Source organism: Parasteatoda tepidariorum, chromosome 4 (assembly GCF_043381705.1).
Source record: "Parasteatoda tepidariorum isolate YZ-2023 chromosome 4, CAS_Ptep_4.0, whole genome shotgun sequence".
In the NCBI taxonomy this organism is placed as follows: domain Eukaryota; kingdom Metazoa; phylum Arthropoda; class Arachnida; order Araneae; family Theridiidae; genus Parasteatoda; species Parasteatoda tepidariorum.
The window spans coordinates 20,200,785-20,225,788 of record NC_092207.1 but is presented as its reverse complement, the minus strand read 5'-3'; the positions used below and the strand labels follow the sequence as shown (position 1 = coordinate 20,225,788).

The following is a 25,004-nucleotide window of genomic DNA, read 5'->3' as shown; positions in this document are numbered from 1 at the left end:
GGTAGTTTATTACAAAACAGTATTGAAAAATGCCAGATTTCAATAAGAGTACAAAAATCACGTTTTAAATCGATAGGCTAACATTCGAACTAGGTAGACCAGGATTTAATGCTTTTTTTTTTAAATATGTCACTCACCATTGCTGTAGTAATTAATTTTTAATCTAAATTTTAAAAAATCTTTTGTAATTGATCACTATAAGCCTTTTATATATGTACAATATTTAGCAAGTATTGAAAAATGAAAAAAAGCTAGATAACCAATTATTTATAAAAAAATAATGCATTGTGGGTTTTTTAAACGTTAAAAAAAAACACGATATGTTGTTCCTAGACATAAGGTAATTCCCCTTCAAATACTGTCATATCATGCATTGCAAAATTAAGCAGGAAAAAAAAGGATTTGAAAGCTGTTGGTAATTGCCTTCAAAGTTATAAGACTTATTTTCTTATCCTTAAAAAATCCATTATAAGCAATTTTTAATTCATTCAAGAAAAAAAATTATTTTGCAAGAAAACAAATTAGAAAATAAAACTTAAAGCTGATAAAAAATATCATTTTTTATTCGAAAAAACACTTTGGTAGCTTGTGTGTCATCATCTAAAATTGAAGAAAAAAAGTATTTTTTCTATTCTTTTTTTTACAATAATTTAAACGAAAAGTTTTGGAATTACGTGACAATAACTATTTTAAAGTTGTTTTATACTTATATACACAAAATGTACACCTATGCGATTAAATTATTATTAAGTTTAAAGAATAAATATCATTACTACAATTGCAATGGCAAACTAGGTCATCGGTGAACTAAATATGGTGAACTAATTATTGAAAGAATTTCAATTATAAATAATTAAACTACATTACGCTTTTCTTCAGAAATATATTTTCTAATTTAGATAAAAAAAAGTGTATGTTTCTGATAAATCAGTACCTCTAGAGGCACTAAATCGGAGATTGATCTTTCTTTGGTTAAGGTCAAAATTACAATATGTGTAGGAATGAGTATAGTATGATTGTGCCCTTTCTGTAAAAGGGGCTGTGACGTGTGTGTGGCTCAAGTCATATTCTTGGTCATTTATGGCTCCACTGAAAAACAAGAAACGCGCCCTCTACCTTAAAAGTTCGTTTGATTTCCCAAGCAGGCTTGTTGATATTGGCAAGTGGCATAAGTAACAACAAGAACAATGTTTCTGATCAAATAATCCAGTCATAATTTTGAAGGTATGTTAATGCAACAAATTATTCATGTTTTGAAAGTCATTTTTAAACTGTTACTATTTAGAAAAATAATGGCAGAAAAAAAACTTACCAACGTAGCCAAAATGAAATAAAAATCAGCAGCGATTTTAAAACTGAATATTGAAAGACCTAAATAAGCAAATACGCAAGTTTCTGTAAAGAAAGAAAATAAATTTTAGATTATGTTTATTAAAAATAAGCTGCTGGAATGAAGTGATTATTGAAATTTATTGAAATTGCATACATTTGCTGGCCTGTGTGTCCAATTTAGGCTTATAAGCCTTTGTCAAGTAGAAGGACAGATGGAACAATTCAGAGAGCCGGCCAGGTGGCCGAGCGGTTAGCGTTCCTGACTGCGAAGCCATAGGCTGCGGGTTCGAATCCCGCTCTGGGCATGGATGTTTCTCTCTCTCTCTCTCTCTTTGTGCTGTCCTCTGTTGTGTGTGTGTATGATGTGTGAATGTGGCCCACCCTATAAACGGGTTTGTGGCAGTGTGGCGTGGGCAATGTTTCTCGCCTCCGTGACTTTGGTTCACAGGTGCCCACTGGGTAACGCGAAATGAGCAACAATTCTGGCATAGTATAGGCAAGGATTCAAATTCAGTGCCTGCCATAGGAGGAAAAAAAACAATTCAGAGAAGGACATCACGAAAAATACATCCAGGGTTACGGCGGGATTCGAACCCGCTACCTCCACACTTTGCACAGCGTTTGTCCGGCAATACCGCTCAGTCAATTAGGCCCCTAGTGATTATTGAAACGCCGTACTTTATTTATTGAATTTACATACATTTGCAGGCTTGTTTGCTCAATTTAGGTTTATAAGCCTTTGACAAATAGAGGAACAGATAGCACAATACATAGAAGGATATCACGAAGATACATCCAGGGTAACAGTGGTATTCGAACCCGCTACCTCCACACTTTACACAGCGTTTGACAGGCGATACTGCTCGGCCAGGGAGGCCGCTCTGCCTTTTGAGTTGAAATGTCGTTAAATTTATTTACTTTATTAAAGAAATATTTATTCGCAGAAGAACAATGAATACTAAGCTATATGTACATGTTTTTTTTTTCTAAAATTTATGTACAGAGAGTTCAGTAATCTCAAATTTAATATATATTTCACAAATGTTTTGTAAGAATTATAAAGTAAAAATATGAGCATATTTGGGACCGCAAACTTACTTATAATTTAGCATAAAAATAATAAATAAATCAAAAAGAATTAATAATAATAGTAGCTATAAATAGAGAAAAATATTAATAAATTCGGACATTATATAAAAGTGAATACAGGATTAAAAACATAAAAAAAAATAATTGCCAGACGATACTCAAAGGCGTTTTTAATAATCCCCTTTTACTTCCTATCAATCAAATTGGTTTTTATCGTTTTTAACCCCATTCTCTTCATTAAAAGTTCATCAATTTTCACTTAACTATGTGTTTGCGATCACCAACACACCTTAACATACTTTATTTGACTTTGTCTTCAAGAAGGATTCGAAAACTATGAAACACATCCGCTAAGGAACACCCTGCAATTGGATTAAAAGTTTTCGAACATCATTCCTTTTACACGAATAATTAGAGGATTTTCTATTAGAAAACAAACATCAATATACCGTCACAAATTTACTATAATTTATGATACTTTATAACTTACTCTCCAAATCTTAATATATTCTATTTTATTTCATGATAAGCGGTGAACAGCAGAGCCATTTTTAGGTTTACAATATTGATGTTCAACTCCGTATCCTTGTCATTTTTAAACCAAGCCAGAAAACAAGCAATTTCCTGGATCAAGCATTAATCATGGAAGCCATTGGAGAGGACTTTTTGTCGGAACTCACATTTTCGTTAAATAGAGAAATAAACCACGGAATCCTCACACGATTAGCTCACAAGAGGATTCTAACCCATAATCCGTCTACCGCTGAAAATATTTTACATTGTCTTTGTGGTTGGTGCTTTTCGGGAGCAGAATGCTTGGGACACAGCCATTGCTGGAATTCAGGCCTGGGTCAATTTATTAAGAGGTGAACAGTCTATCTCAAACGGCAACGCGGCTCTTATAGCTAAAAAACAAAGTTACTTGAAAGGAACTACTCAGGGGAATCAAAATTATTAATCAAGAGCCGTGATGGCTCAGGTGATAAAGCGTTCGCCTTCCAATGAGGCCGCTTTTCCTCTCCATGTAACGCAAATGCGGATTAGTTCCATCAAAAAATTCTCCAAGAAGCCAGATCCAGGAGCTCTTTTGTCTTCTTGATTGGGTTCAAAATTACAAGGCTGTGGAGTTGAACGTTAGTAGTCGTAAACCCAAAAAATTGGGTCGGATGTTCAACGTCGGATGAGATTAATACCTGATATAAATGCAGCGCTTCTAAGAGTCACTTGCATTGTATGTCGAAGGTTCCTAGATAAATTGTAGTGGGTGTATTGTGACATCACTATTCCATTAAACAAGAGTGCAAGAATTCCTATCAAGAAACATAAATAGAATTTAGCGAAATAATTTGAGAAGTAAACACATGCAGCGAAAACGTGAACTTACTCTAATGAACTTGTAAAGTTTGCATACGGAGTAGTAGTTTGCTTAAACAAAATAACAAGAAGCTTTAATATTATATGAAATTTATTGGCTACAGTTGAGATAACCTTGTAAAACTTTATTTCCGGCTTATCATTATAAAGAGTGTACACAAATTGTTTACGAATTGCGTTAGTGAATAATTATGTTCATACACTATCCGGCCAAAAGTATCCGGTTGTTATGGTGGTGGAAGCATAATGATGTGGGGTTGTTTCTCATGGTTTGGCATGGGTTCCTGTGATTTTAAGCATGTACTCTGAGATGTATGTGGACATTCTGGACAATACTGCACTCCTAACTCTATTACCATATTTCGGGGATGGCCAGGGCCCGACTTAGCCTAATTGGGTTCCGGCGCAAAAACTTCTTTTGGGGCCACCCTCTGAACTATTTGGAGGTATTTAAATTTTCCCCCTCATTATACAAATATAACAAGAAGATTGACTAGAACCTAAAATAACTATAAAGTCCCCCTCCCCTCTAATGGTATCGTTTTGTCCATTTTATTGATTTTTCTGACAATTCTATGTGCATCATAAAGAAGCAGTTTTCTGATTGTTAACTCTGTCATCTAGCTGCGAAAAATTCATATCTTTGCTGACATTAGGGCGGAATTCAGCTAAATTTTCGCAATTACGATGGCTGACTTAAGCCAATCAGAAGTCTGTAACTCTGTAAAATATCGTAATTTGCGATATGTAAAAATACAGGCTATTGATTGGCCAAATTTGTCCATCGTCATTGCAAAAATTCAGCTGAATTCCGCCCTAGGATTTACGAATTATATATTTTTCGAGTTCATTTGATAGATTAATGAAGAAGCTAATATAAAACAGACGAATTTTACACTATGCTGATATTTTGTTTAAAAAAAGTTCATTAAAGAGGGAAACCTAAAATAAACTTTTAATTCGATTTAGGGCCCCTTATACCCCTGCCTTTGTCAGGCTTTGGAGAAGGCCCATTTCTCTTCCAACAGGATAACTACTCCATTCACACATCGAGTCTTGCACAGACATTGTTTGATGAAAGGGGTATTCAAAAACTGAACTGGCTTTCTCAGAGCCCCGATCTAAATCCCATAGAATACCTTTGGGACGAATTAAAAGACAGATTAAGTAGCCAGCCAAATCGACCCTCCTTACTGCCAGCTCTCACTTCAACTGTGATGGAAGCCTGGAAGTTAATTCCTATGGACACCTATCAAAAAAGTCTGTGAAAAGTGGTGGGAAGTCTTCTCAGACATATGCAGGCTGTCATCGAAGCAAATGGGGTGTTCCGACATCTATGGAGAATTAGTTGAAATAATTGTTTTAAATCGTCTGCCAACTCTTGTAAATATAATAACTGCAACTCTGGCTGGTTGCTAGGCAACCAAACGACTTTTTCTTGTTATTAATGTTTTCTTCCCACTGACATACACAGACGATAAACAAAGCATTAATAACAAGAAAAAGTCGTTTGGTTTCCTAGCAACCAACCAGAGTTACAGTTATTATATTTACAAGAGTTGGCAGACGATTTAAAACAATTATTTTAACTAATTCTCCATTGATGTCGGAACATGGGGGACAAACATCTCATTAATATGTCCCTCAGGACGCTCAAAGTCCATATCACTGAGTGACCGGATACTATTGGCCGGATAGTGTAGGTGACCTGACTGTTTACAATAGTTGAACCAGCCGGGTATTCATAGGTGCCGAAGGCAGATCTAAAATCAGGCAAATCTGAGTCATGTACGAGACTATCAGACAATACAATTATATTTATAAGTGTAAATGCTTTCTAAAATTTATGTTTAATTTTTGAATCAAAAATACTATTACTTATTAATAGTTTAAAGTATAAACCAATCCATTCATACTTATAACAACGAGGTAAAATTNGATCTAGTTGCGCTTCTATGTCATTTTGATTTATGTTGCTAAGTTAACTTTCAAAAGATTCTATGGCTGGCAACAGCATTTTTATTTTTTAAGTTGTTTATTTTTATTTCTTTTAGAATTCGTTATTTTTTTAGCGAAATGTTTTTTAACCTAACAGAATTCTTTGCCGACTGTTTTCTCTATGGAGGAAGAAAATAAAGTATATATTTAACTGTTGTGAAAAGAATCTTATTTAGTTGTACAAAATACTTCAGTCAAAATTTGGGAGCCACGTAAGAGAATTATATATATTAGATCAGAAACACATTATTAAAATGCAGAATGCTTTGGTGTTTTCAAAACAAAGCAAACGTTGCCACCGGCGGAAAAGAAATTCAGTCAAATTTTGGGAGCCACGTAAGAGAATTATATATAATAGATTTCCACTGACATACACAGACGATAAACAAAACATTAATAACAAGAAAAAGTCGTTTGGTTGCCTAGCAACCAGTCAGAGTTGCAGACATTGTATTTACAAGAGTTGGCAGACGGTTTAAAACAATTATTTTAACTAATTCTCCATTGATGTCGGAGCATGGGGGACAAATATCTCATTAATATGTCCCTCAGGACGCTCAAAGTCCATATCACTGAGTGTCCGGATACTATTGGCCGGATAGTGTAGGTGACCTGACTGTTTACAATAGTTGAACCAGCCGGGTATTCATAGGTGCCGAAGGCAGATCTAAAATCAGGCAAATCTGAGTCATGTACGAGACTATCAGACAATACAATTATATTTATAAGTTTAAATGCTTTCTAAAATTTATGTTTAATTTTTGAATCAAAAATACTATTACTTATTAATAGTTTAAAGTATAAACCAATTCATTCATACTTATAACAACGAGGTAAAATTTTTAATCATCTAATTACCTGATATTTGAAGTACCTCAGCCAAACAATAAGGAGCATATATGAATATGAGAATCATTCCAAATTCCAAGGATGGATACTGATTAAGAGCTAAATGTTTAAATAAGTAAATAGTTAAAGAAAATACTTTTTTTTGTATGAAAAAGGTAGTATACAGGGATGCAATTTTTCACAAGTACATAAGCCCCGTTTCTTTTATTAGAAGCTAAAAATTACTAAGAATAACTGAAGTATTGTAATTCAGAGTTCATTATTATTAAATGTATTTCTCAGTTCAAAGCCACAGAGTATACAGTAAAGTTCATAATCACTGCATGGTGGTAATCTTATTGTATAGTAAAAATCATAAATTTACTGAATTTTACAGTTCATAATAATTGAATTTGTTGTACAGTTCATAAATTTTGAATCTATTGCTCAGTTTAAAATCACTTAATATACAGTACAGTTCATAATCACTGTATTGTAGTAATCTTATTGTTTGGTAAAATTCTTAATTTTAATGAATTTTACAGTTAACAATAATTGAATTTGTTGTACAGTCCATAATTATTGAATGTATTGCACAGTTCAAAATGACTAAATATACAGTATAGTTCATAATTATTGCATTGCTTCAATATTATTGCATTGTAAAATTCATCATGAAATTCTATTTTACTGTTAATAAATAGTGAATGTATATTACAGATCATAATAATTGAATGTATCATTAATGTTAACATTCATTGAAAGTACAGCACAGTTCATTGAATATACTGTATCATTCATAATCATTGAATGTATAGAGAAATTAATAATCTTCTAAAAACATTCACTTACTTCGAAAAATCTATATTCAGTAACTCAAAACAATTATTTTAAAATCAAGCCCAAAATGAAAAGCAAAGAAAAGAATGAGATTCTAATAAACAAAATTTTAATTGCAATCTGCGTTTTTTAAGACTAAATTTGTTTTTGAAACAAATAAAATTCTTCGAAGACCGATTTAACTTGTTTGAGTTCTCTTTCTTTCATCAAGTGTAAAGTTGATTAATTCTTTGGAATACTCCTCTAGAAAAACACAGGAATTTAATATATTTCATAAAATAAAAATTTTACATATTCTGAGAGGTCTGAGTACATAATTAACAAGTAAGTGATGAATCTGCGATCGGAATTAAACTCATAATATTATCTCTACATAATACAATTTCCGAGAGAAAATAAGTTTTTGTTAATTTTTTAAGAAAAAAGTTCACAATTAGGAAAATTTAACAAGCACACAAAATAGAACAATAAAAGGATATTAGAGCAGCAATTAATGCAAATACTATTCCCACAGCGGCAGATGTAACAAAAACAATAAGAAATCTGACAATGCATTCTAATATAATTCCAGAAATAGGAATATTCATGAGGCTTTCTTTTTTAGATGCTTCCCAGACGGCGCTGAAATAAGAGAAAAAAAAGTTAAGAATACAAATCAAATATTAAATCGTCTGCTTTTAAAATGAACTAATAAATTACTTCATCACTGAAAGACTTCAAGAAACAAATAACTGCTTGGCTGAAATAAAAGATAAACTCTTTTTTACTTTAGGAACGAAATAATTTGTGGAAATGGAAATGAATTTATCTTCCTAAAATAATGAAATAATTTTTTAAAATATTTATATTTATATTGTTGCAAACGATAAGGAAGTAATTAGCTCTATGAATTTATTTTTTTAACAGTAGTATGATAACTAAACTGCACACTCGTTTGTATTTTTAGAATCTTTTAATTTGTAGCTTAGATTGAAAACGATTCATTGTTTAAGTAAATTTGGAACCATTTATATTTCCTTTTTAGTTTAGAAAAGTGATATATTTTAATAAATGAAGAATTTAGTACATTCAATGAGTCTAAAAAAAAGAAGTTAATGAGAATGGAAATTTTAAAAAAAAGGAACAGCTTTAAGCTTTTCGGAAATCATGAACTATAATACTAAAAAATAATTATGCTATGTAATCACTATTATGTCAGCATAATTCTTTTTTTGAAGTTACTTTCCGGATATTTACGTACTATCCGGTCTACCATTTTCTCCAAATTAGAAAATAAATTTAGAATTGTTTCAAAATTAAATATTATTTATTTTTTGCATCTCATTTTTTATAATAAGTTATATTTGTAATTTGCGTCAAGTTTTTATTATCTGCTACTTTATTAAAATAAATTTGAAAGATACCAAAATGACTGGCGCGATGTTGGCGAAAATAGTCACTGGGAAAATACGGAGGTTTTTCTTAATACCAAAAAGCCACAGTGCTATCTAGCAACATTGACAGGAAACGGATGATACTGCATATTTGAATAGTTAGCATTCTACAGTATAGTTGTATACAAGTATAGTTTTATAATTAATATCTCTGTCATAATTTTTTTATGTCTGTATGATTAAATTCATAGCATGAACGAAAAATATTTTTCTCTCTTTTTACAGTTCCACAATTACACTTCATTTAAGAAAGGATTATATGAATTTTCGGTAGTGTTTTGAATTTTTTTCAATGTTGTGTAGAAACGTTGAATTTTCTATTTATTTCCAAATCTTTTATTTTAGATTTTAATTCCATTATTCGCAAATAGGATTTCTGTTATGTTTTTATTCAATCCAGTTTATTTTAATTTTATTATATAAATCCTACCATAAACAGAGAAAAGAAAAATTTACACCAAAAAGTATTTATCAACTAAAAGCAATAACACTTATTCGTATTTATTCTCATACAAGTTTTAATGGAATTATGGTTCATATGAAGCAAATTGGTATGAATTACATTCAATATTTTAAAAAAATGTGAGAGGAGTTAAAATATTTAAGTTTTTCTGGCATACTATAGTTTTTTTTCAATCCCTTTGAAAACTATCCTGTTGGTGCAAAATTATCATAATAATGTAAGTATTAGGATAACCGGAAAGTAATGTTGTTTCGGCTCCTTAAATATTCATTAGTCTTAAAAACCAATTCATTTTTTTTCGATTCATTTTCGATCGCACATTGAAAGACGAGGTGAATACATTATTGATTACAAATAAAATCTTGATAACAAATATCTAATGTACCGAAACGGCATTACTTTCCGATCCCCCTAATATTTATAAACATCCTCTGTATACCTGGAAAGCACAATGGCTACAGCATCATTGAGAATACTTTCGCCTATCACCAGCATATTCAATACAGGTTCCACATCTAGAGCATAAAATACCGCCAAAGTGGCGACAGGATCCACAGAAGACAAAAAAGATCCAAAAGCGAAACTCTCCGTAAAGCTTAATTCATATATAACATTTTTCTAGGTAATAAATGAAGAAAACATGATTTAATTTACAGTATTCGACATTATCACAAAATCTTAAGTTATTTAGCCTTTTTTGTTAGTAAATTAAAATAACGCTCTAAGCAGTATGCAAAAAGTTTAAAAAAACTTTTTTATTCAATTTTTTTTTCGAAACTGAATCTATTTTTGCTTATTTCTTTCATGCTGTTTTTGGAAGTCACTATGCGAAGTCATACCTCCGTGAGCTAATCCAGATAAAAAAATATATATATCCTTCCGTTAGTTGTTTTTATTTGCTTTAGCGTTTTTCAAATTTTTGCTAACAATAAATATGTTTCTTTAAACAAAAACATTTAAAAATGAATTGAAATATTAAACATACAAAAAATTATCTGGATTTTTTTTTTTAACAAATTGGGTAAAACAACTAGTTATGCAACCTGAAACTGTGCGGAAGTGACGTAAACTAAATCGCTTCCGACATATCATTAAGGAATCCCAATTCTAATATTTTCGTAATTACTAAATTAAATACAATAATAAAAATCGGTTAATTTTCTTACGCAACGTTTCTTAAAAATATGCTTTAATTCTAATGTAATTATGCTCTTGTAACTTAAAATTAAAACGATCGTTACCGCTATTACGAAATAATTTATTGTATTTATCCGTTAAGAGAAATATTCTTACAACTTACGTTCTAGTAGAATTAACTATCATAAATTTGTTTCTTATATAAAACTATAATTGAGATAGATCAAGCGCCCTATTATATATTCCCACATCTCTCTGGGTTCAAAACATCTAACTAGGGAAGTATGTACTCAGAAAAATCCAGAGTTTTTCTCTTCTGTCACGTGCTCCCTTTCTTTCGGCAATATTGGCGCGAAGAGAGAAGGGGGCTGTGTGACAGTTGTGATGAGTTCTCGATCATTTTTTAAAAACAAGACTTTGCTATATTAAAAATTATTTTAGAATTCCAGTTTTTTTTGTTAAGTATAAACTGTACGAAATTGTTAAATTTATTTAAATTTTTTTTTAAAGATGTTTAAAGTTTTTTAAAATGGTAATAATGTATCATGTGATAACCACTTATGGGTGCTTTTTTTAAGTTTTAAAAATGGTTTAAGATGTTTCAAATAATTTACACTAGCAAAACAAATGTCCATATAGGGCCGGGATAGCCTGGTCGGTAGGGAGCTGGGCCCATGTCCGAGAGTTCGTGGGCTCGAACCCCTCCGGCCGAAGACTAGTAGTAAATGGTGACTGGTGCACGTTAAATCTATCGCGTCTCAAAGTCCTCCATGTTCCCATAACAAATCAATACCTCTGGGGTTCTGGATTGGAGATTGATCGTTCTCTGGTTCAGGTCAAAATTATGAGTGGGTGTATAATGTGTGTAGGAGTGGATGTATAAATGCGTCCACCCTAAAAATCGGTGTGGCAGAAGTCGAATTCTTGGCTATAGATGGCGCCACTTGAAAACAAAAACAATCGCACCCCTCTGACTTAACAGGCATATGAGAGAGAGAGAGAGAGAGAGAGAGAGAGAGAGAGATCCATATTCATGATTGAAGTTTACTAAACTTCAAAATTTTGAAATTGTCCATAAGTGGGAGTAAGAAGGGGTGGGGATATCTTCTGAACATCACGTTGGAAGGCATCCCAAATATGTTCAATAATGTTCATGTCTGAGGATTTTGGTGGTCAGCGGCACTCTTCTGAATTTAGACACTTCCGCTGGCCACCAAAATCCCCAGACATGAACTTTATTGAACATATTTGGGATGCCTTCCAACGTGATGTTCAGAGGATATCCCAACCCCCTCTTACTCCCACTTATGGACAGCCCTGCAGAATTCATGGTGTCAATTATCTCCAGCACTACTTCACACATTGATCGAATCCATGCCACGTTGCGTTGCGGCACTTCTGCGTGCTCGCGGGTACCCTACACGATATGAGGCAGGTATATCAGTTTTTTTGGCTCTTCAGTGTATAAAGCATGTATCACATTTTAGTATTAAACTCAGGGAAGTTTTTGGAAAAAAATGTTTTAGTTAAAATAATCTATATATATATTTCTCTTACACGGCGACAAAAAAAGCCTCATTACAACTCCCCGAATGGCAACGCTAGAAAATCGACCAATGATTGCCGCTAAAAATGTCACATGCCAAATCTAGCTGAGATGGCTCATCATATAGCGCTTTTAAAAACGGAAGCTGAAATAACCAGAGAGAGCCTAAGCTAGGCAGAAGTGAGTAGTCTTTGTCGATAGATCTCTATTTTAGTATTTTGTCGAAAGCGCTTTTTTCACGAATTTATATATTACGAATTTATTTGACGATTTTTGATTTATATCACGAATTTATTTGTTTTACTAGAATTTATTTGTTTATGCAGGTTTTTCCATTGCAATTCACTTATTTCAATTTTTTAATAGACTTAATTATAGCCAAAGTTTTAACCTTTTTAAAGAGATATCAGTTTTAGAAATTTTATCTTAAGACTAGTGGGCTGCGCCCACTGCTCGCTAACGCTCGCCAACCCCGAAAATTGCTACGCAATCTTTTATGGTTAGCTTCGCAAACCAAGCTCGCTTCGCTCGCTGCTAACTTAGGTACATTACAAAAGCAAGAAATTCTAAGAATTCAAAACAATCATTCAAATCCATATAACAACTTTTTTTCTTAAATTACATCTTTTTAGAAAATACGTAAGTCATTAAAATAAATTTGAATTCAAATAAAGACTCATTGACTGAGACTCATTTTTCAATAAATAACTAAAAACAATAATAAAACAAATAAATTCGTGATATAAATAAAAAATCGTCAAATAAATTCGTGAAAAAAAGCGCTTTCGACAAAATACTAAAATAGAGATCTATCGACAAAGACTACTCACTTCTGCCTAGCTTAATAGTATGAGATTGCCGCAGCTGAATTGTTATTTCAGTTTCCGTTTTTAAAAGCGCTATATGTTGAGCCACCTCAAGCTAGATTTGGCATGTGACATTTTTACCGGCAATCATTGGTCGATTTTCTAGCCTTGCCATTCGGGGAGTTGTAATGAGGCTTTTTTTTGTAGCCGTGTAAGAGAAATAATTTCAAAAAATGATGTATTAATGCTGAATAATTAACTCTAATTATTATTTTATGATAAAGTTACGTTCTTATTAGTTTATATTTTCTTGTTGGACATTTTAATAGTATGAATTTGGAATTTAGAACAAAAAGGAATGATTGCGAATAATATTATTCTTTAAGTAAAAGAAAGAATTGCGTAAAGTTTATTTATATAGTAAATATAACAATTGTGATTCCCAATAATGAATAAAATAAATACCCTATGAAATAAAGTTCTTTAGTACATTTTTCTGTTAAACCAAATATAGCACAGTATTCCACTATATTTTAAGATTTTGGACATAAAAGCTGGCGCATCGAATTCCTTTCATTAAAATAACAAAGAGAAACGGGATGTAAAATATTTCCCTCACTATTCACCCACCAACCACTCGGTTTCATTCAGAGAAAAAAATTATCCTGCAACACGTGCTCTACTTGCATTACATCTTTATGGTCTTTTTTCTGTAAAAATTATTAGTGTATCTTCTGACCAAAAATGGTGGTAACTACTTTTTTTTAAAAAAATAACAGTCGTTGAACAGCCGACCCAATTTTCGGGTTTACGACTACTAATGTTCAATCCCGTAGCCTTGTAATTTGAACTCAATCCAGAAGACAAGGGAACTCATGGATCAAGTATTGGGTGAAATTTGCCTTCCAACTACAAAATTGAAGAAATACAGAAACACAATCTTTACAAAGCTTGTATCCACAATAAATTAACTAAGTTAAACTTTTTTAGGAGGAAGTCGCTTTGTTTAAATTGTTACTTATGCCAACCATTTGCTTTAGATAATTATAAGCAATCATTTAGATAATTATAAAAGGCTGCTAATCTATGTGATTCTTTTGGTAAAAAGTTTTACATTTGCAATTTGCAGTCGAACACTTGCACTAAAAATACTAGGGAAAAACTGAAAAACTTATTTTTTCAGATGTTATTATTATAAACACCCTTTTCTTAAAAAAGTTATGAAATAAAAGTTTAAAAACGATGAACGTTGTAGGTTTTTTCCTTGTATATACATATTTACATTTAAAATCAAAACTTTTTTCCAATATACGCTTCTTTTGGAGCATTATAAAAAAATAAGAAGAAATGTAAAAGTCATTGATTATTTCGAACGAAATTTCTTACCTTCCCTAACCAAAACAAGCAACCACCAATTGTGAAGGCAGACATACCAGTTCCAATTATAGCAAACACGAGAATGGATCCAATATTTTTGAAAAAATTTCCCTAGATGAGAAATTTTGTTTTTGAAATATATTTGAATCAAATTATAATTTTATTTCTTAGCTTTAGCAAGCTATATTAGGATAAAGATTGGTTTCTCCATTATTTCCTGCTGAACAGGTGATAGGCATGAACTTGAGTTTTGATTAATGTGATTGATTACAAGTAACACAATTATCCATATTAAAATTTCAATCATGATTTTAAGCAATCATAATTTACGATTACAGTTAGTCTCGCCATCACAACTAGTACTGAACTACGTTTATACTTTGTTATACCTCATCAATCTCAAATATTACAAACGAAAATTGTAAGATCGTTTCCGTTGTGCTCTATTTTTTTTATTCTTGAAGTTTGCACTACTTTTCATTATGAACATGAATTAAATAAAATATTTTTTTTATCAATGACGTGTTGTAAAGTCGAAGTCTTAATCCCTGCAAACAAATTCCGAAATTTTGATGTAATAAAGAATGTAAATAAAACATCTTATAACAAAAATATTAATTCCAGTTTTTCTGTCTTATGTAAGGGAAAAAGCAAATTATTAAATTATCTTTATATCCAGTAAAATGTTCAGTTGTATTTCAGTTGGTTTTTTTCTAGCAGAAATTGTGAAAAATTGTAAAGTATTAATCTGAAAACATTGATAAAAAACAATTTAGTTTAAAAATGCCAGCTTATTCTCAAAATCCGCCAACGTCATTTCCATTACTTAATAAGGATATTTCGAGTTAGCATCTGTACGCTCCCGTACGCAGAATTGAAGCAACTGCGCATGCTCACGTTTATTTTAGATACTACGTATCTATACATAATGTTGGCTTGACTGTATAATGAGAAAGCTACAAGCACGCTGTTTATTGTTGTTAAATATTGTTTTCTGTTTAAGCCGGCCTTCGAACTAAAAACAAGGCTATGGAAGGCGATTTTAAAGAAATGTATTGATAAAATTTTGAAGTGAATCGTGTGATCTTACAACAAATGGGTTTATTCAACAAAAAATAATAATTTTATTGGTTTTTGTTTAACATTATAGTTGTCTAATTGCACTAGTTCTATAAGAAACTAGATATATTTTCGTTATTTTAAAATATAAATTATATTTATATTTTAACTATACAAACTAGTTTTTTAAAAAAAGTGAAATAATCAATAGAAGTTCAATAATATTTTTTTTAATTATTATTATTAATAACAAAAATAAGCTGCATTCTTTATCGCTGAGTTTATCAAAATCTATAATTTACCAAATTTTTCTGTTCATATATCTGCAGATTTACGTGCAACAATGCATCTTGAATCGCATACCACAGCTTTAAGGAGATAGTCTGTCTATTGTTAATGTTTGTCTTGATTTTGTGGTTGAAGTTAAAATGACAAAGTCCACTTCATTAGCGTTTTTAACTTACAGAGTTTTGCAAAATCTCTTATTTTCACTTATGTAAGTTTGATATATTTTTCATGGGCGCATGCGCATACCAACAAAACTGACGTATGTGCTCTAGAAGTGCTCTTGTGCAATTACTTGATATCTTACGGACTGGGGTGTAAGGAAGCTAACGTAAATTTGCGAAATCTCCCTAATATTTAAAAAAAATCTCACCTTGTTTAAATTGTACGCAGATTCATATATTATTGGAGGCAGCATAAACAGAAAGAATGTCGTCGGATTAAACGTCTCTTTCTTCTTCTTTTATAAAAACAAAAACAGGAAAAAATATTTTACTCAAAATATTCAAATAGATAAATTATTTGCAATCATAAAAATGTATGCTAAAAAGCAAAGCTCTCACGAAACATTTAAATTATATGACGAATCAAACAATTGCGCGAAGCTAAAAGTTTTATGATCAATTTCGTATACCAATTTCTATTAGACGGAAATCATTAAAATATGCCATAAAATAATTATTATTTTTCATACTATTCAACAAATATAGTTTGCATTATCATATCTTCAGAATTTTTAAGCGAATAAATTATTTTCTTAAACTATACTTGTTAAATTACATGTACCATACACTTTATCTTTTTTTTCAAAAAAAAAAAAAAANAAAAAAAAAAAATAAAAAAAAAAAAAAAAAAAAAAATAGCTTTTACACTTGCAAAATAAAATAAAAATTTAAAAAAAGTTGTGATCGCCTAAGTACGATCACTGGTTACCCATTGGTCAAATACTTTTTCTTTTTGGAATGACTCCGTTAAATGCCCACAACATTTCAAATCATGGGTTGCAATAACTGTCTCAATCGATGCTTGTCGTCGGAATTGGTTTTCATATCCTGTCTATGTACGTGTTTCAAGACGTCACAAATTACTTTTCCTTCTTCAGCATTCATATTCAAATTAAAATCACCATCAAGCCATTATACGTTAATAATAAAAAGAATATAAAAATACTTGAAATTAATATTATGTAAAAACATTAAAAATGCCTGCTAGTGAAAATAAGAAAAAACAGCAGCGGTCGACATAGCATCGTATGCAATGATGACGCATGCGCACTGTTTACAGTAACTCTTGAACATAGTTGAAAAGTGTGTAATCGTCATCAAATTCACACCAAGACCCATTTGGCCAATGGGTAATAAATGAAAAATAAACAAATATATAAATAAATTCAAAACTATCTTGATTATTCTGGGATTGGGTTTTAGCTGTAGCAGTTACGCCAGTTACGAAACTAGTATGTCTACTGTTGTGGAATTATTTAAATTTTGGGTTAAAACCGTATACCTTGACATGTAAATTTTATAGTAGCAGAATAAAACAAAATTTCTCTCTGATTAACTCGGGTATGTAAGATAGTACTCTAATGATATCGTGATGGTAGTGGACATCTCTTGAATAGGAAAAATGTATTTGAGGAAAATGTTCTAAATGTTCAGCTGGAAAATATTGTTATTCTACACAATCTAAACGTGACTGACGCATGGATGCATAGAGTACATTGCATTAGAAATATTAGCTTTTGCTCTTCTGCTATCTAAATTCCAACAAAAATGCTAAAAGGAAAAATTCATATTTTTGGCCCTATGAGAAAAAAAATTAACTCACTTTATTAGTTCGCACTTTTTCAAAACATTTTTATATACAAGCATTGAATACCTTAAAATCAAACAAAAAATATTTATAACATTTTCTTGTTAAATATTAGAGACATAAATCAAAACTATCAAAATGAAAAATTATGTCCATTTCTAAAAAATAAGGAGAAAAAAAACTTTATGCCATAAATGATTTCTAATTACAAATTAGCAACTTATCAAACAAATTTAAAACTTTTCCTAAAATTACGTAAAACTACATTTTAGCCGTTTCTTAAATTTACGTAAACTGCATTTTAAATCAACATTTGTTTTAAAAAACTACATTTAAGGAAAAAGGTTACGTGGTCATATTCAGTATAATAATTATTTATATATATTGATAAAATGTAAAATAAAAATATCTAAAAAATCGAGTCAAATTTATATCAATAAAGAAATTTCTGTAAGCTTATGATGAACTTTCACTGAATGTCCAAAAAATTCCAGACTATTCGAAAAATTAATTAAAGTAAAATAGAAGGATCTGTAAACATAAAGTTGCATGCAGTCTGCTTAGAAAATTAATTCCTTTTTTAATCAAATTTCAAAATTAGGTGCAAAGTTCATTATCAGATAGCAATGTGCCTTTTTGTAGTTTCCATACATGAATAGTTTTAAATAAATGTTTCATAAGTTTGTTTATTTAACACCCTATTGCTGTCAAATTTTGTTACTAATTTTGAAATTTGAAGATAAATTGTGCAGTTTTAAAGCAAAACGTACTCCGCATCATTTTTGGACGCCCGATAGATACGCCGCTTAGAGAGACAGTGGACACTAACGAATTAATATAAAATTGATTAGTAGTGCAACTTCTTTAAAAAATACTGAAAGCTTTTAAAATCCCCTGAAAAAAAAGCCTAAGAAATTATCAAATTGTCATGTCTTAACTTATGTCTTAAAAAACATTTTCTTAAATTTCATATAATTAAATCTAAAATGAAATCATTATTAATCACTACAGATTTAACATGCTTTACTTCTGTTTCTCCAGGTGGATGGCCACAAATCATTGTGAAGACTAAACCTAAGGCAGCACCTGTATTTAAAACATTCAATAAATGAATACATCAGAATGAAATAAAAAATAAAATATGCATTTTCTCAATAAAGTTTGAATCGTTTTAATTTTATTGAAAATATTCTCATTAAGCCAAAAGATGTGTCTTGAGGAAGACTTTTGGTTTTCCCCAATAATAGTTTTCTATTTCATATTATTTTATTATATGTGTTTATATATATATAAAATAGAGTTAGAATGATGCTTTTAGCACAACAATCGAGACACTAATGAAAAGAGCCACATGTTAGCACAATTATTTAACAATCACGTGTATCCCTGAAATGCCAACTGGTTCCGTAGAAAATGTATTTATGCTTTAATGTATGATTTTTTATTTAGTGTATATTCTTTTAAGTTATTCAATATGTTCATACTATTCAAAAAATTATATAAAACACCTTTTTTATTCCAGCTACGTTCTAATGAACCATTTAAAATTATTGCGAAATTCTGTAAAGCATCAGTTTCTAAGTAAAGTATCAGCGCATATATCAGCTCAAATCCACTAAACCATGTATCAAACACACCAAACTCAAATCTTAATCATTTCGCTGAAACCGGAGAAGTTGACATCTAAGTAATTCTTGCTGTTGTATTTTAAAGATAGCCCTCTTTATTGACAATTTATTCATTTTATTGTTTTTAAAAACGAATTCTTCGTTGTAGTTAGACAATGATAAATATTTTAATGGTTGTGATTGCAGAACAACTTGTACAAAAATTACTTACCTGTACAAACAACAATGAAGCTCTCAGGGACGAAATGAAAGTTACTTATAAGAAGAAAATAAATTTCCAAGAAACAAAGAGCTGAAACATGTAACGATAATTATTAATTTATTTTAAATAACATAATTTTCTAATTATTAAAACACTTTTGGCTAGCAATCTTTATTTATTTTTTCAATCTGATTTCTTTTAACCCGTTCAGGACGATGATCACACATACACGATCACTCGATTCATTCTTCACACCCCATATGATATCATATATGAGACGAGGCTTTTTCATTCCAACCGTTCATGGGCACGCGTGCTTAGACTCTCGTATTACATCTCACATGAATATGTGTGCGTATTTTTTAGTACGTGTACTCTAGGAGAGTGCGGGACTAAGAAGTGTTTCTTTTTCTTTTCGCCGGTTTTGAAAGCTTTAACCCACAGGTGGTTCAGCAAATGGGCAAAATTGGGCGAATATTTCTACCCTGAGCCGCGCTGACAGAGGGGATAGAGCGTTCGCCTTCCAATGAAGTGGAACCGGGGTTCGATCCCGGTGATGTCTGGTCGATACGTATTCCGCATCCGGCTTGCACCGACCACAGTGCTGACGTGAAATGTTAGAGTCCCCTTGCCGTCAGGCTAACCAAGGGAGGTTCTCGTGGTCTTCCTTTCCATATAACTCAAATGTGGGTTAGTTCCATCAAATAGTTCTCCCAATACTTGATCCAGGAGTTCCCTTGTCTTCTGGATTGGGTTCAAAATTACAAGGCTACGGAGTTGAACATTAGTAGTCGTAAACCCAAAAATTGGGTTGGCTGTTCAACGACGGTAATAAAATAAAAAATATTTCTTCCCCATACATTATTTTCCTATCTCTTAACATGGAAGAACCGGTTTTGCTACGCGAAAAAGATTGCAGGTTAAAATACGACTTTTAACAAGTAGAACCGTCAGTGGGTTAATAGTGAAAATATCTTCTTCCTTATCTGGATCAGATTAGATCCATGAGTTTGTTCTCCCTCATCACCCCCAGCACTATGTCAGGTTGATCAACAGACGTTTGTGGCGAAGCTTTTTTAGAAATTTTGTAGAAATGTCGTAATGTAATAATTTACACGCATAATTTACATGAATAGTTTACGTGCAATTATTGTTTTAAGATATCTGCATATATCTATTGTAAGAAAACTGTTAAATTCGTGTAATTCGATTCTGCTCAACATATTAAATCCTTAAAAAGGGATTAAAGAAAAAGTTTTTTTTATTTTTAACTTTAACAATTGTTAATCAAACATCACATATTTACATTGTTCAAAATCAGGAATAAAATATCGAATTGTTCACTCGCTATTTCGGTGGTTCAAATCGGATATAAAAGAATACTTATGTTTTCGCCATAGACTCTGACGAAAATGTTTTGTAAGATCTGACAGCCCAATTTAGACATTGTGAATTGGTTGTAAGAAATATCTGCTAGTTCCTTTCACTGTTAGATTGTTAAAAGTTCTGGATATTTCTTGCATACGACTGTCTTAGACGTGCCTGCGAATGTTTTGAAACTACGTGTAAGACGTACAGCTAGCGTCATGTGTGAATAGCATTGACGTGCGATCGCATATGCGAATCCGTATGCAGTGAAAACTCTCAAAACCAGATAGCCCCCTTGAACATCTGTTTTGAGTGAGGAGTTAGCAACTGTGTGTTACCAGAACTGTAGTAAATCGTTTTAAAATTTAAAAAGAAAACATAACTTTTAAATCCTATGTTTGCTATAAATACAATTTTTGTCCAAAAGACGATAAAAAAAGCCTTTTGTACAATTACCGAAGCAATGCATTTATTATATATGGTTTTTGGATTTGAGACAATTTGTTATTATTTACTATTTAATTCTTATCCCATGAAACAACTCATCATCAAGTTGGGACAATTTTAACCAAAAAGTACTGCAACATATATAATAGCTGGAGAAAATAAAAATGTCAGCAAAAAATAAATAAATAATGATTACCTGAAGCAAAGGGTAAAAAAACAACAAAGCAGTTTTTAAAAAAAAGGAAAAACCGGATCCCAACAATGAGTTATCATAGAAAAATAGATGCAAATAATGAATATTTACCATAAAAACAAGCTACCATCGATAAATGGTTACCACGAAAATATGGAAATGTCTTTAACGTCTGAATCTTTCGAGAATAAAACAGAAGAATCTGTTTTTCACTACCTAATGCAATAAATAAACTAAACATCAAAAAAGCTTCCTGCAAACCTTTCAGTTGCTCACCTTTTAGCTAAGTTCTTAGCTAAGAGCAGATCTAAGTTTTTTTTTCTGAGTCTTTCTATATCGAAGGGTACAAAAATGAAATTCTGATCTGCAATCCATCGATCTGTAATATATTTCATAAAGTAAAAAAAAATATGAACTAAGGCGAACACGTATTTTGTGGGTAACTGAATCTCATACGATTTTTGGTTATCTTGTAAGCCTAATTACTTTATATCGTAAACCCTTGTGAGGTTAATATGATTTCCGATGCCATGGCATTTTGATACCTAAATCAAATAATTCATACGAAAACTATCTTTACAATTAATAGAAAATTCACTCCTCTATTGTACTAGGTACTATGAATTTCCAAAGGAGCGAAATACCATTTTGAGTAACATTAACCTCTCTGGAAAGCTTCCTCGAGTGGTTAAAATTCCTCGTTTTACTATATTTCAAATTCATTAAAAAAAATTATGACCATTTTAAACATACCAATCACAAAAAGCATGAGTAAGATGTTAATACTGTTGTGTACTTCTTCTTTATTGCCACTTTCTGGTAACTCAGAAATTTTTGAACATTCTGTAGCCGAAGTTTCAGTCACTGATGCTGTGGTCGTTGTAGATAAATTTTCAATTCCTGAACTGAAACTGCAAAACATGATGTTTCACACACTCAGTTTTATTTTTCAACAGCTCCAGTGAAGCCTTCTTACAGGGTATCCAAAGGATGACTAACTGATTTCAAAAATAAAAATCTCGAAAAGAAATGAAACATGTTTATCGTGAAAGCTGTAAGTAAAAAGTTTATACTGAAACTTTGGAATTTAGTTTTAAAATTAGTTAACAAATGGCGCTACACTAATAAATTGAGCTATTAGTTCTGGCATTTATACGTCGTGCTAGGTTTAAACCAGGCATTGTGAAAAAAAAATGCATGTTTCTGTGATTAGAATATCTCAGGTTAAATTATAATCCTACGTTATTTGCATTCTTTTGGAAAACTTTATAAATAGTACCGCGCCATTTATTAGTAATCTTTGTAACTAAATTAAAAATTTTAAAAAAAAACTTTTTACAGCTTTTACAATACGTATACCATTTGTTTCACTTTTCTATCGCCCTTTTTTTCTCAGATTTTTAATTTTGAGATCAATAAGTCATCCGTTGGACTTTCTGTAACTATAATGGCATTAACAGAATTATTTGATAAAGTTATAATTTAAATGATTCATTTTTCTACGTTCTTAAAGTTTAACGAAAAAAATTAATTTGGGAAAGTTACATTATTCAATATATGATTAATAAGCACAAATAAAATAAAGTAAGATAAAATTAAATTTTAATTAAAATAAAATGAAAATGAAAGAGAAATTTTGAAAAAATGGAACACCCTGAATTACTTATGATCTAATGGTCGGAATTGAACGTGCTAGGATTCAATGGTTCGAAGCAGTAGTCGGAAACATGCTAATTAATTAGTGCAGACGACATTTCAGGTTACGAAATCAGGCACAAACATACTTTCTCTGAATAAACATGCCTTTTCTTATGATGGGCTTAGATTCTTAATACTCAAAGTATGGAGGGTAGTCGCAATGTCGGAATAGTTTGGTCCGGAGAGCGGTAATGTTATTAGTATATTTATTTAATTGTATTGTTTGCAAAGTTCGCCACATTTCTAGAATTTTTTAAGTAATTTGAAAATCGTTTGTATGCAATTATTTCATTTGCTTATCGAAAGATAATTCCATGCGAAAATTAATTTTGAATAATTATTTATTATTATTTAATTAAAAACAAGCGGAACAATTCTGAACTGAAAGGTATACAAATTTTCACAACATTTTAAAAGATGCAAAATATAAAATTTGAACAAATTGTTTGAATAGTCTAAATTAAGCCTGGGAAATCGAATTATTAAAGATTCTACTTTTTACGCTTCATGAACAGTTAATGACAAGGAAACGTTAGGCGCGTTACCTATATTTTATTATCGAGTGTTCGAGAACTAGAACTTTAATTTATTTGTACCAATTATCGTGAAGTTAACTTTTTAAATCTGAATAGTTTTAAAAACTGCATCCAAGTTTTCGAAAAAACAACATCCGCTTTAACGTATTTTTCTTATTAGGCAACCAAATTAGAAAGATTTGCAAATTCGTCACCAAATTATTAAACTACGATTTTATAAATAAATCTGGTCCCATTTAAATGTTATTTCTGATAATAATTATAATAAAATCTAAATTTAATGCTAAATTAAGATAATTTAGATAAATAAAAATACAACTTCAACTGCCCACAAACAGCCAGTCCGTAGTTGGGAAGCGCCCCTAACGACGTACCGTGACATTTCAAGCTGGGGTTGTTATTCGATTCTCTATCCTAATGATATGCTCTTACTCTTTTCATAGTTGATAACTGCATTGCTGAATCACTATGTATGTCGATTAACTTCTGATTTAGTAACTTAAAATGCTGTCTGCATGAATTTGCCAAGATTTGAACCGCTGAGTTTTAGTACGATAAAAATCCGTTCCTTAAATCAAAAATTATTCAGATTGTTCTTCTTCTTTCGTGTGCCGGTTTTTTTTAGGCAGAGGGGAGCGATTGTTCTTGTTTTCCAGTGGCGCCATCTATGGCCAAAAATTAGACTTCTGCCACACCCATACGTCACACCAGTTTATAGGATAGACCCATTCATACATTCATTCATCCGCGGATCGTAATTTTGACCTGGATCAGAGAATAATCGATCTGTAATCCAGTACCCCCAGAGGTTTTGACTTGTTATGGGAACATGGAGGAATTTGCGACTCGACAGATTTAGCGTGCATTAGTCCCCATTTACTACACGGAGAGTCTTCGGCCCTACCGACCAGGCTATCCTGAGTCATTCAGATTGTTCTATTTTTTAGTTTGCGCACTCTACAACTTTTAAAAAGGAGAGGTTCATCAGAAAAAATGAAACCTATACTTATTTTTACATCGTAGTCTCTTAGTTGGATGATTAGTAGCTAGCACTGATTTAAGATTAGTTATCTTGGTATTTGATTTTTGCTCATGCCACACTATTCAAGGATGGTTTTTCGACGAGTATTCCTTTTTTTTTTGGTAAATGAGCACAAAAAATACAAGTAAACAAGTTATTAACCACACAACAAGGCTTCTAGGTCAGTTAACAATGACACAAAAAATATCCTTCTCAAACCAAAATACTAACAACAATATTAGCAACAAAAATAAAAAGAACGAAAGTAAAGCATATTATCATTTTGTTTAACAAAATCTCTATATTATCCTTCACTGTGCCAGTTAAGAAAGAAATAAATTTTTTTTGAATTTGTTAATATAACGCACTATCATAAGCTTAAACCGTTAAATAATCTACACAACTTAAAAATAGCTCCTAACTTTCGAAAATGAAAGAACGTGAAACTAAAAAAAAAAATACTGCGTGTGTATACCTTTTTTTTTTTTTTTTTTTTTTTTTTTTTTTTTTTTTTTTTTTTTTTTTTTTTTTT

General features: G+C 31.2%; 1 protein-coding gene across 2 annotated transcripts in view; it reads right to left on the bottom strand.

The window, feature by feature from the left end:
- The window catches only part of LOC107446854 (sodium/hydrogen exchanger 8-like), a 48,011-nt gene that overhangs the window by 17,492 nt on the left and 5,515 nt on the right, over positions 1–25,004 (bottom strand). For both annotated transcript variants that reach the window (XM_071180495.1, XM_071180496.1), the window contains exons 2-11: positions 21,971–22,128; positions 19,219–19,299; positions 18,407–18,465; positions 15,941–16,027; positions 14,233–14,334; positions 9,797–9,975; positions 7,941–8,082; positions 6,652–6,757; positions 3,615–3,731; positions 1,313–1,395 (exon numbers count right to left, since the gene is read on the bottom strand). In XM_071180495.1, coding sequence (XP_071036596.1) covers positions 1,313–1,395; positions 3,615–3,731; positions 6,652–6,757; positions 7,941–8,082; positions 9,797–9,975; positions 14,233–14,334; positions 15,941–16,027; positions 18,407–18,465; positions 19,219–19,299; positions 21,971–22,128 — 1,114 coding nt within the window. The remainder of the gene's footprint in view (positions 1–1,312; positions 1,396–3,614; positions 3,732–6,651; positions 6,758–7,940; positions 8,083–9,796; positions 9,976–14,232; positions 14,335–15,940; positions 16,028–18,406; positions 18,466–19,218; positions 19,300–21,970; positions 22,129–25,004) is intronic.